Source organism: Diorhabda carinulata, chromosome Y, assembly GCF_026250575.1.
Source record: "Diorhabda carinulata isolate Delta chromosome Y, icDioCari1.1, whole genome shotgun sequence".
In the NCBI taxonomy this organism is placed as follows: domain Eukaryota; kingdom Metazoa; phylum Arthropoda; class Insecta; order Coleoptera; family Chrysomelidae; genus Diorhabda; species Diorhabda carinulata.
This window is the reverse complement of record NC_079473.1, coordinates 2,456,584-2,469,257: the sequence shown is the minus strand read 5'-3', so window position 1 is coordinate 2,469,257 and position 12,674 is coordinate 2,456,584. Positions and strand designations below refer to the sequence as shown.

Here is a 12,674-nt window from a genome sequence, read left to right as displayed (position 1 = left end):
TTTACTTTGAAAATTTCTGAATTGTTAAACAAGATATTTTCTTCCATTTTCCTAATTTCCATGTCTCTTCTTATTTCAACTTATGCAAGAAGTTATAACTTCATAACTTTCTCAGTATGTAATGTATCTTAAATATTCATATTGTTCTAACAATTTATGCGTTTAAAAAAAAGTAAAGGTGATAGGAAGCTTTTGTTTTTTTATAAACATCGCTAGAGTGAAGATTTTTTAACGATATATAATTTGTTTCGATATCTTTTTGCTAACCAGAGTTCTAATTGGACCATTTCGACGAAATTCCAAGTTGCATGATTTGCGAAATTTATCAATGCAAAGGTGAAAACAATGTAACGGCTTTTTGTGATGGTTACTGAGCAGATAGATTTTTTTTTTCATTCTCTCTCAACCATAATAGCTATGAAAGTTAAGTTGGCAACCCAAATTTTAAGTAGGTATAGATATATTTTCGAGATCAAATCTTACTTTCTTCTTTTTTGGAGGGCTAACGTTTTCATTCAGTGCTCTGACTCGACACTGGATATTGACGGTATTGCGGAATTATACTGATACATCTTAACTAGACATGATTTTTTCCTTGGAGGTTTATCGTTATTTTCCTAAATAAACATATTTTCAAGACCAAGAAAATAATTTTGATGAAAAAGTTTATGAAAATATATAAGCTAGACAATATCTGTATTCGTTTGCGATAAAATGGCTGCCTTTGTTCACTGTTCCTACATTGGGCCATTCTGCTCAGAATCCGCCTCGGAATCGTCTCTTTCATAGCTGACCCATGGATTTATATATTCAGCGCATGTTGTCGTTCGATTGGGTCCCTCGTGATCTCCGATTTTAACAACGTCATATCTATCATTTTCTTTAACCTTAACAATTTCGTGTGGATCTAAAAATTTTCTCTTTAATTTTGGATCAGATGTATATACTTCAAAGGGTGTGGTAGTTATGCTTCGCTGATAGGTCGAATTAGAGGCAGTCTGTACTTTGTCAACGTATTTGTACCACTTTCCTGGCTCTTCAAAACTGTGATTTGTTAAGATTGGTATAAGGGTCCTATTTGCCCTTTCCGCTTGTCGATTACCTCGTGGGACTCCACAAGTTGTTGACGCATGTTTAATATTTTCTTCTCGGCAATATAATTCGAATTCTTCAGAACGGAACGCGGATCCTCTGTCAGATATTATCATTGACGGGTTTCCAAATATTTTACGCTCACAACATATCACTTCTTTCGTCGTCGTTGATTTTGTTGATTTTAGGATGAAGCATTCCTTCTTTCTTTCGTACAGGACGAAGTGATATATTTTACGCTATTTTTCAAGACAACATGTCACTTCTTTCGTCGTGGTTGATTTTGTTGGATAAAGCCACACAAATTTGAAAAAGTCATCAACTATCACAAAAATGTGCTGATAATTTTTTTGTTCACTTCATTGGTCCTATTTGGTCGACGTAATACGTCTCTAGCGGACCTTCTAGTTTTTGTATAGGATGAAGCATTCATTCTTTCTTTCCTTCCTTTTTATTCCATAATATACAAGGTATACAGTTATTTTTAATCGTTTCTATTTTGTCTTTTAGTCTTGGTATGTAAAATTCCTTGTTTACTACTCCTTGTGTTTTTTTCTTTCAAAAATTTCCTATCTCGTGGACTTTTATTATTATTTTTTAAGTCTGCATGTTCTTTGGAATGACAAGTAATTTTAATCCATTATCGTATTTATACAATATATCATGCTCTAAATAAAAATCTTCATACTCTTCGGTAGTCAAAATCCTTTTTATCGCCATCTGCCTACATCGTCTATACTCAATTTCATACTGAAATTCTTCTAGCATCAGGGCCCATCGTGCAACTCCTGTTGTAAGGTCCCTTTTCTCCATGGTTTTTATGAATGCATTACAGTCTGTAACTATTTTAAATTTCGTTCCTAGCAAGTAGATTCGGAATTTCTTCACACTTTTAATAATGGCGAGTATTTCGAGCTCATAGCTTGTATACTTCATCTCTGCAGGGGTCGTCTTTCTATTCATGTAGTATATCCGGTGAAGCTTCGAATCGTCACTAGATCGCTGCTAAAAGAATGCTCAATAACTATGTATATTTGCATAGGTGTGTAGTTATGATTGGGACTTGTTTGTCACTTACTATGTATCCTAAAAATTTTACCTCGGTTTTCAACAGTTGGCACTTTTTCTTTTTCATTTCTAGTCCATATTCTGCAGCTGTCTCTATCCCCTCTTCTTCGTTCGCACTCAAGATGATAACATGTAGTATATAACGTACATTCCTGCAGTCAACTCCCTGAAGACATGAGCGATGAATCGTTGGAAAACTGCTTGACTACTACTTCCAAATGGACATTTCATAAACTCGTACTGACCAATCGGCGTTACAAAAGAAGTATATTTTGTGCTCTTGCTTCAACAGGTACATGAAAAAATCCATTTTTCAAATCAAGGGTGCTGAATATCCTTGCTCTCTGTAAGCTGTCTAGGACATCTTCAATAAGGGGAAGTGGAAATCTATCGCGTATTATATTTTTGTTTAATTTTCGATAATCGCAACAAATTCTGGTTCGGCCATCTCCTCGGTTCGCCGTCATAAGAAAAACAAATGTAAAACTTTTATAACTTTGAGTTTTGCCTGCGTAATGTTGTGACCAATTCTATCTACAGAACTTAACGTTGTCATGATTAAATTAAAAGATTTATTCTATGCAAAATATATACATTTATATAGTCTTCTTTAAATTAGCAGGTTTGTCGTAACACTTTATTTTACAATGTTCTGCTATTGCGTACAGCTCTAATGATCAATTTAACAACGGAAAGTATATTAGAAGAAGAGCAATCACAAATTGAATGTAGTGGAAAAGCCAGTCCTTCATCAAGTGGTTTTGAGGATAAATTTGCGAATGAAGAGGTAAGATGAAAATACCAATTTTAAATATAGTAATTTTTAAATTTGTCTGTAGGAAAATGTTGCATCTGGTGATCTGATAGAAAAAACCAATCGCAATCAAGCAGAATATAAGGATACAGAAAAAAATTAAAAAGTAGCAGAATAAATAATAAATGAAATTAGTGATTCTAGAACTACTGAGAATATTGACAATACTCCATCTATTAGTATAACAATCAATAATATGAGTAATTCAATTGATTCTCCGCTAAATTGGACATTGATCGCTGATTCCTCACAATTGTAACCAGATTTTGTGATATTAGGATAAAACAATTGGATTATTTATGGAAACTCTAGTTCGAAATACACTTTGATTAGATAATGTTCGCCAAAAGCTCCGGGATTAGAATGTTCTATGACTTTGTTCAATAACCGTCGATCAGATCCGGGTATTTAAATTTCCATAGATAGTGAATATTCATATCATTATATTTGTAATTTGGATTGTAAATAAAGTGAATTCGACTTATATTTTGGATTGATTGATGTCTTATACCTAGTTATTTTCAAACTAAAACTATTTAGATAATGTTTCTGTTTGCCATTGAATACGAGAATTATTCAGAAAATGGGAAAGTTATGAAATTAAGAAAAGTTACTTCACACACTGACGCTAAATATCCATAGGCTTCTTCAAGATTTTTGCCAACAAAAACCGTTTCGCAGATTGTACCTCAATTAAGCTTATTCCAATTATTAAATGATGGTTTCATGTTGTGTCCAAAACGTATCATATAGAACATGAAATTATAGATGCAACTGGGAGTTGTTTCGTCCAAGGAAATTTTATAGTAAATCTAGCTTCAGAATTCGCGCTGAAGTAAATCGAATCGAAAAAAGTCTAGAGTTTTTCACAATAATGGCAGATGAAAATGAGTGGAATAATTAAGAAAGTCCAAACCGGAATTTCCAAGATGTAACTTCTTGCAGTATACAGCAACTTTCCATATCTCCGATTGAATTGAGCCAGGTAAATATAGTTTTCAAAGACACTGTGTAAAACAAGGTGTATAGAAATGCTCGTGAAAAGCAGTGTTGACCTTAATGAAACAACTTCCTGCATTCCCCGCTCTTCTAGAAGCTCTTGATAGTTCAACGGAAGGTAGAGGAAGTAATGAATGTGCTTTCCTGCACTCTATTCTGTCGTAAGAGTTCTCATTCGGTGTCTTAGTTCTGTCTGAGAAACTTGGAATAACTTTACCTTCAATTCCAAGCAGAGTACATAGATATGCACATAGCTTCTTAACTCAGATACAGAGAATTCAGGAAAAACGAGTCAACAGTTGTTCATACTTTTATCCGTTACATCCACAACTTTTCTTGAAATAGGTGTTCAGTAGAAATTGAAAATCAAGTACTCGTCTGCTCCCGATTTTTCCAGGTTGGTTTTCACATTTTCCCAGTCGAAATTTGGTCAATTTACTATCACTCTTCTATTATGATGAATATTAATTTTAGAAAATACAAGAATCAAATTTTTTTAGTTTAAGTAATTCTTCGCTCACTGCTGTTTTTCTTTTCTATACTTTTTACGATACACAACAATATTCTTGAGACTTGAGACATAAGAAAAATTATCGGCTTGATAGTTGAATAATAAATTAAGTCATATTTTTGAAATTTTTGTGCCAAATGGAATTGGGCATCAAATTGACGGAAAGGGGCATAAAAATGATTGAAATTTATTTAAATTTAAAAAATAGGATTTTTTCAACAAACTTTATTGAGAAAATTAACAAATTTTTACAAAAATTAGAACGGAAATTTGAATTCCGATAGAAAATTTTTTTAAAAATCACGACACCGCCACTCAAAAGTATTTTTCTGCTATTCTCCTTATACTTCGTCCTCCTTCTCTTCTTCTACTTCTTGCTTCTCCTCTTCTTCTTCGTAGTCTTCGTTTGATTGGATTGCACAGTGACAAATTGACAAGTGTAAAAGAAGCATTAAGAAAACGAATGGTAATACCAATACTGACAACTCCTCATCAGATAATACTTCGAATGGCTAATCAAGATGCTAATAGAAAACAAAATGGGGAAGTGAATCGAATAATAGAGGTAAATATTTAAATACAATAAATATATGTAAAAACTTATTGTATAAAGTACAAATCAGCTAAGAAAAGGCCAGACGCGTCATAACTGACAAAGTCCGCAATAATTTCCTTCTCTCTTAGGCCCATTCCATTTATGTGACACTGGCGTTTTTTTACGATTGTTCGGTATTTTTCATATAGAAATGCAAGTGCTAAATAGACGCAACGCTGCACGAATGCCGCATGGTCCAAATCAGAATTCGAAGGTAAGTCGTCGCGTAACCATGGATCTATGGAGTGTAGAGAAGGAGGAACATCTCTGGGTTAAAAAATGTGAGCTGATTTTTGATGGGAAAATAGGTGGCGCTGATTATAGAGGGTATTCGCTTGAATTTTACGCGCTGATTTGAAAATAACTGTATAGTAATGCTTTAAATAATGCACCGTGATAATGAAATTAGTAGTATTAAAATAATGAAACGATTATCAAAACAGAATCTTGTTAAATTAACTTTATTATTTAGCTATTTATTTGGTTTAGATAATACATATATTCAAAAATGAAAAAAAAAGTAGAATCATGTAACAATAATGAAATAGTATAAAAAATACATTTTGGTTGATTAAAATAAAATATTGAATTTTATCCGTAACTAATATAATAATTATAGCGATATAATTAGATCAATAAAAATAATAGAATAATAAAAAAATATTTCGGTTCATAAAAATAAAATATTGAACTTCATTAGCAACTAATATAATAGTTATAGTCATATAAAAATATCAATTTTGAATGAATTTTGCTTTCTAAGAGATTCAAACATGACTTACCTTTGGTATTCCAAAGAGACTTGCTTGTTTTATATTTTGAGATGAACGAATACCACAATCTTTTAAAGAACCACTTATACATCCAGAAATACAACAAGTTTTCACCATGATTTTTTTACTATTTTTTTAATATTTTTAAACGTTGTTTAATTCTTTTCACCACCTACATAATATTCTGTTTTCGTTAGTTTATAGAATCTGAAGCTAGTTTCAGATATAGTAAGTGTTTAACTTCAGATCTCAATCTCATAGTACAATCAGCGCCACGTATTATCCCTACAGAATTCAGACCATATTTTAAACGTACCGTCCATAAGAGATGTTACTCCTTCTCTACACTCCATACATGGATCTATTACCATCCCGAGCCTCTCTTCGATATTGCCAAGCCTTTACTTAGGAAGGAAAGTACGGTAATATTATAAATAATTTGCGCTTATGGTCAGATGCATAACCGAACGAACATCGGACATTCAGCATTTAGTATTATTCGTTGTTCAGTAGATAGTGTGATTTATTGTGTTCGGTGTTATTTTTTAGTCTGTGCCAGTTTATTCTACAGATAGCGCTGTTTTTGAACATTAGGGACAAAATCGTTTTAATAATGTCCGCAAAAAAAGTTGGAAAGCAAGGTCTTGGTTGGATATCTTGATTGAAAATGTTTTAAAGTGGACTGTATACAATGTGAGAAGCACAATAAAACGATTTGTTTCGATTTTCACTTTATTGTACAAATGCTTTGTGTGCCTGAACAAAAAACGCTGTTGGCCTCGTGGCTCCTTGATGATTGATGTCTGTCTTCTTCTGCGCAAGCCCGGTTACTCTAGGTAGGCGCATGTGCCAAGTTCAGTAGCGCATTCAACATAATTTAAATATATACATTAAATGGTTAAACATACCGGCCTCCTTGAAAGGCTCGACTTTCAAACGACAAATAATATAAAAAATTATGAAATTTATATGTGTTTTCAAACAACTTAAAAGTAAAATGTCAAAATAAATGTCAATCACTAAGAAACACTTTTTAAACGTCTATGGGTAGGACGCAAATTTCTGACACCGCCCTCTTCAGGATTCCATTCTTCGCACGGAGGGTAACTACTCTAGTGATGCCATCGCTGCCTGGATGCAGCTTAACAATGCGAGCTAAAGCCCAATACAATGGCGGCGAATTCTTATCCTTCAATAAGGCGAGAGCTCCTATATTGAGAAGTTCTTTACTTGCAGTTTTCCACTTTACACGTTGCTGCAAAGTTGAGACGTATTCGGAAGACCAACGTCGCCAATAATGATGATACATTTGCTGCAGTGCATGATACGTTGATAGCCTGTTAACTGGTATTTGCTGAACGTTTGATTGAGGTATGGCCTTCAACACGTCGCCAATTAAAAAGTGACTGGGAGTTAAAGGACAAACGTCGTTGGGATCATCGGTTAATGGGATGAGAGGTCTAGAATTAACAGTGGCCTCCACCTGAATGCATAGGGTGGTAAAATCTTCCAAAGACAAGCAGTTTAGGCCTATCACTCTTTTTAGATGATATTTGGCCGATTTCACAGCCGATTCCCACAAACCACCCATATGCGGGATGTTCGCAGGGTTAAAATGCCACCGAATTCCTTGTGTGTCACAAAATGTAGAAAATGAATTGTCTTGTTCTAATGCTTTTAGGAACGATCGCAAATCATTGTTTGCTCCAACGAAACATCCCCCATTGTCAGAATATATATCACTGCATAGACCGCGCCGTGAAACAAATCTTTTGAGGACGTTTAGAAACGAATTTGCAGTTAAATCAGTTGCTACCACTAAATGCACAGCCTTGGTAGTCATGCAAATAAAAATACACAAATATGCCTTTATAAATTTTCTATTTCTGTGCTTAACTTCCTTGACCGAAAATGGCCCCGCGTAATCGATGCCACTGCTTAAAAACGGTCTAGCTTGTGCGAAGCGTACGCTAGGTAAGTTTCCCATTTTTTCATTGTAAGAGCGAGGCTTTACTCGAAAGCAAGTTATACATTGATGTAAAATCTTTTTGACAATTCGTTTACCCCGCAATGGCCAAAAGTTGTTTCTGAAAGAGGCCAAAGTTGCTTGAGCACCAGCGTGTAATAATAATGTATGCTCTCTTTCGATTAGAAGGCGCGTGACGTGACCATTATGAGGTATGACGTAAGGGAATTTTTTGTCAAATGAAAAGTTTGAATTGACAATTCTCCCCCCTACCCGCAATAAATGATCGCTATCTAAAAATGGGTTTAAAGTTAACAATTTTGAATGAGCGTTTAGCGGTTTATTTTTAATTAAACATTTTATTTCTTCTGCAAAATGCACTGATTGCGTTGCCCTTATAATACTTTGTTTTGCCAGTTTTAATTCGTGCACTGTGAGTTTTGTACCGTATATTCTATCATGTTTTGCACGTAATGTGTTACCTTTAAATCGTAAAATCCACGCTATGACTCTGTTTAATTTGTCGAAATTAGAATATCTCTCGAATATCGTACTATCAGCTATAATTACATTTTGTGTTAACGCGGAATTTTTTACCTCTGGTAATTCATTGAGTGGTAAAAAATTATTATTCGTGACCGGTTGATTAGGATTGCTTAGAAAGAATGGCCCGTTCCACCACATGTCGCATTCGAGCAGCTGACTGGGTACTGATCCTCTCGAGATGATGTCAGCCGCGTTATGTTCGGATTTTACATGTTGCCAATTTTCGATTTTGGATTTTCCTTGTATGTCCGCTACGCGGTTTGCTACAAATGTTTTTAAAAGTGCGGGTTCCGTATTTAACCACGATAAAACGATGGTTGAATCAGTATAATAAAAAATGTTAGATATACGACAAGTAAAAGCCTCCATGAGTTTAGCTGTCAGAATGAAACTGGAGCTGTGCCGTATGTTACGGTGTTTAATGTGTAGACTTCTAGAGGCAGGTTTGGATCCGAACGCCACATAATTCGCTGTAAATCACGTTGCTCTTCTACAATTTCCACCTGCCGGTACATCTTCTCTATGTCCGCTACCATTGCTACATTGTGTTGTCTAAAACGAATGATGATAGCAAAAAAATCTTCCTGTATTGTAGGACCCACCATTAGCGTATCATTCAACGAAATACCGTTTCCTGTTTTGGCGGATGCATCGAACACCACTCGTAGTTTAGTGGTTGCACTATCCTTCACGACACCATGATGTGGTAGGTAAAAAACTCCCTTTCCATCCACTTCCGTTGCCCACGTCGGCACCTTGGTCATGTGCCCGAGTTTTTCATATTCCCTCATGAACTCCGAATATTGTTGACGTATGACTGTATCATTGATCAGTTTACTTTCTAATTTGTGAAACCTTTTAATCGCATTCATCTTCGAATTCCCCAAATCGCCTACACCTTCGCGAACTGGCAACGTCGCACGAAATCTGCCAGTTTCGGTCCGCTGAATTGTTTTTAGGAAATGTTCTTCGCATTGTTTTTCTTCAATCGTCCGTTTGGTTTTGTTATCGTCTTGGTATTCCTCGATTTTCCAAAATTTCTCAATTGCGTTTTCAAGCGTAGTTGTGATTAAATTACATGATATGGTATTACTACTGTTATTTTGAATTGAATAATTTTGATATTTGGGTCCCGATATGACCCATCCAAATAATGTTTTCTGAAGTATCGGTTTACCGTCGCCGAGCTTAAATTGCCCATCCGCTAAAATATCCCAAAAGACACCTGCGCCTAAGAGAATATCCAGTTTGGCGGATTTATCGAATTCAGGATCCGCAAGAGTAATGTGTTTCGTTTCGGTATATTTAAATGTTGACAATCGATTTTGAAGTTTGGAATATTACCCGCTATTTGGTTTATAACTAAAAATGTAGCATTTTGTTGAAAAGAATTGTTTTCTCTTGAAATTATATCAATATTTAATTGCTCTGTGATATTAGTAGTAACCTGATTAACACCGATCACTGGTAAGTTTATTTTGGTAGTACCGATATTTAATTTTCGCGCAAGGTCAGAGGTTATTAGATTTGATTGAGAACCCGAGTCTAACAATGCACGTGCTTTGATTAAATTGCCTGATTTGTCTTTGAGGAATACAGCCGCTGTGCTAAGACCCAGCTAGCAAGGGCACGTCATAATGACGTCAACATTTGGTGATCACTGGTCGAAAACACTGAGACCACCAAAAATCGACGTGATAATAACGTCAAATAATTGACGTGTATAACACGACATCTTGTCACGTCATAATGACGAGACTATCTAGTGATAACTCATCTGAAAAAATCAGATATATTTCATTTGTTTTATTTTGTGACTAATGTAATTATTTTGTGAGGCTATTTTCGATAATAAACAACCATGACACTGAAAATTCCAGCATTTTTTTATTTATTAAGTCCAAAAAAATTGAGATCTTTTTATATAGTATTTAAACAAAACCTATAATATTATCTAATATCTATAAATAATTTTTTTTAAGAAACTTCCTATAAAAATTTATAATTGGCGGGATCTACTAGGTAACGCGTATGCGCTTGCGCCGCTAGCCAACATGATGATGACAACCCGCCATCCACAACGAACGACCATTTTATATTAATCATAAACCGGCTTGGTTATTATGATTATATATTTTATTATGAATATATATTTTATTTAATAATAGTTACATGATCTGCGGTGCTGCTATTAGTGTTTTTAGTTTTTCTGTTGTTCCATTGTGGTAAGTATAATAATTATTATAGTTATTTATATTTTTTGATTTGAATATATCTGGTTAAAGGTTATGGCATGTATGGTCGAAAATGATAATTCAATTTCTCAATTCTTAATTTTATTCAGTTATAATTTTCATGTTTCAAGCGAAACATTTATGATTGGGAAATAGCCAATTGGAGGTATTGATTGAATAAATTGCCTCCAAAATTTTAGCGCTCAAATAGATGAAGAAACTCAATAAACCATATGTCTTAACTTCATACATTGACTTAAATGGCTATATTTGTAGTGCTATGATTTACCTTGTTTGTCTCAAATAGAAGTAGATTTTATGCATTTTTATTAACTTGGTATTTAGCAGTGGTATGAGTTTTGACCTTTATTTTGTAGTTTTATAGTAACAATGGCATTTGTGGGTGTAGAATTTTCCGAAAATGGTTTAATAGGTTTGGTTCATTCTTCCTGGTTCACCCCTTTGAAGCAGAATGTTTTGTGGCCACCATACAGAACGAGTGCTGCTTTCAATAAGGCTCTCACACTATGTGAAGAACCAAATGAATATAATTGGAAGTTGTCTGGAGTAAAAAGAATATTTTTTGAATGTGGTGCGTGATTTAGTTTTGTTTCATTAAGTTTATATTTTCAAAAGAATTTTAAAGAGTTGTGGTGTGGTTCTGGGTATTTGTTATACATATTTGTTTTTTATTTTTCAGATGATCTCAACAAGGCACAAAAAAAACTGAAGAAATGCGAATATAATTCGGACAACCTTACTTCAGATTGTGAGGGAGAGCGAACTAGGAGAAAATTCGTTAGTAGAAGGATTTTGAGTGACAGTGAAAGTGAAGGAGAAACAGTATCAAATCTGATAAGGCCTCCATCTTTCCAAAAATATATTTCTGTGAGTGGCTCTGGTAAGTACACTTTTCTATAAATATGTTTCTATTTAAAATAGCTTTAATCGAAATAATGTCTAACTTATTTTTTTATTTACAAATAATTTTTTAAGAGGATGAAATATTTTTATAGATATTAATAGGTATGAGATCAAACTGGGCTCTACGCAGTTAGCGTAGATACTAAGCGTACAATCTGACACTGAAAATAAATAATAAAAAATTAGAATTCTTCTTTTGTTTTAGGTAAGTCAGCTTCTAGGCCGATTGTGAAACCAAATTCACAAATATCTCCACCAACTTCCACTAGACAAAGTACAGAATTGCTTTCTCAAACACCTGGGGGATCACATTCGCAATCAATTCAAACAACTTCCAATATACAGTCTGAAGAGAATACAGATAGAATTCATCCAAAAAGTAGGTTCTTTTATTTGTTTAATACTGTGAATAATTTTTTTTTATATATATATAATAGATTTAGAGAAAATTTTTCGGGAATTGAAAAAGTTGAGAGAAGAGGTCAAGGAAGTAAAGACTCTTTTAAAAAACTCTCGAAGTTCAGTAGTTGCTAGTCTACCCAATGACATACCCGTGCAGTTTCCAATAAACGATCAAAGGAGGTTTGAAAATTTGAAACAATATTTGAAATCCGAAGAAAAATTTAATGATTTGGTAAGTACTTTTTACATAGAATTTCATTAAAAGTGAATTAAGTATTAGACATCTCCCATTGATTTAAGTGTAATTGTAATCTAAATATTTATTGTACTTACTCTAAAATAGAATTTTGTGATAGTTTTATTATGGAGTTCTATTATAGTAGTTTTATTTTTTGCTTTAGGCATCCTACCTTTCCTCAATTGGAGTAAATGGCACCACAGCTCATGTTAATAGAATCATGAGACTACTCTCGACCAACGGTTTGGCCAAATTGTATAATTTTGCGGGGCAGAGAAACAATAAAGTGCCATTTTCCAACACTTTAGTGAAATCTGTCATCATTCGTAAGTACTATTCGTTGTTTTTGTGTGGTACTGCCTAAATTCGTCCTTCATAAAGCATAATAGAATAATACTATTTTTTTATTTCTGCGACAGGGATAATTCTCATTAAATAACCACTCATTTATTTCGTTACAGGTGCCATACAAATCAAAACTCCCTTGACCTCTCAAGCAGATGTGGAAAATG

At 34.0% G+C, this 12,674-nt stretch overlaps 2 protein-coding genes and 1 long non-coding RNA gene across 3 annotated transcripts; 1 reads left to right on the top strand and 2 right to left on the bottom strand.

Annotated features, from left to right (window-relative positions):
• The first annotated feature begins 2,768 nt into the window (after positions 1-2,768).
• LOC130903116 (uncharacterized) lies at positions 2,769-3,058 on the top strand. Its single transcript, XR_009060536.1, has 2 exons — positions 2,769-2,947; positions 3,000-3,058. It is a non-coding gene; the product is annotated as an uncharacterized LOC130903116 (long non-coding RNA).
• Positions 3,059-6,885: 3,827 nt separating this feature from the next.
• LOC130903109 (uncharacterized) lies at positions 6,886-7,695 on the bottom strand. Its single transcript, XM_057815369.1, has one exon. It carries the CDS (start codon positions 7,693-7,695, stop codon positions 6,886-6,888), a length of 810 nt encoding a protein of 269 aa, XP_057671352.1.
• A 1,049-nt stretch (positions 7,696-8,744) lies between these two features.
• On the bottom strand, positions 8,745-9,236 carry LOC130903108 (uncharacterized). Its single transcript, XM_057815368.1, has one exon. It carries the CDS (start codon positions 9,234-9,236, stop codon positions 8,745-8,747), a length of 492 nt encoding a protein of 163 aa, XP_057671351.1.
• Positions 9,237-12,674: the final 3,438 nt, after the last annotated feature.

Coding starts and splice junctions, on each gene's coding strand:
- LOC130903109 (XM_057815369.1), bottom strand. CDS start 7,695: ATGACTACCAAGGCTGTGCATTTAGTGGTAGCAACTGATTTAACTGCA.
- LOC130903108 (XM_057815368.1), bottom strand. CDS start 9,236: ATGAATGCGATTAAAAGGTTTCACAAATTAGAAAGTAAACTGATCAAT.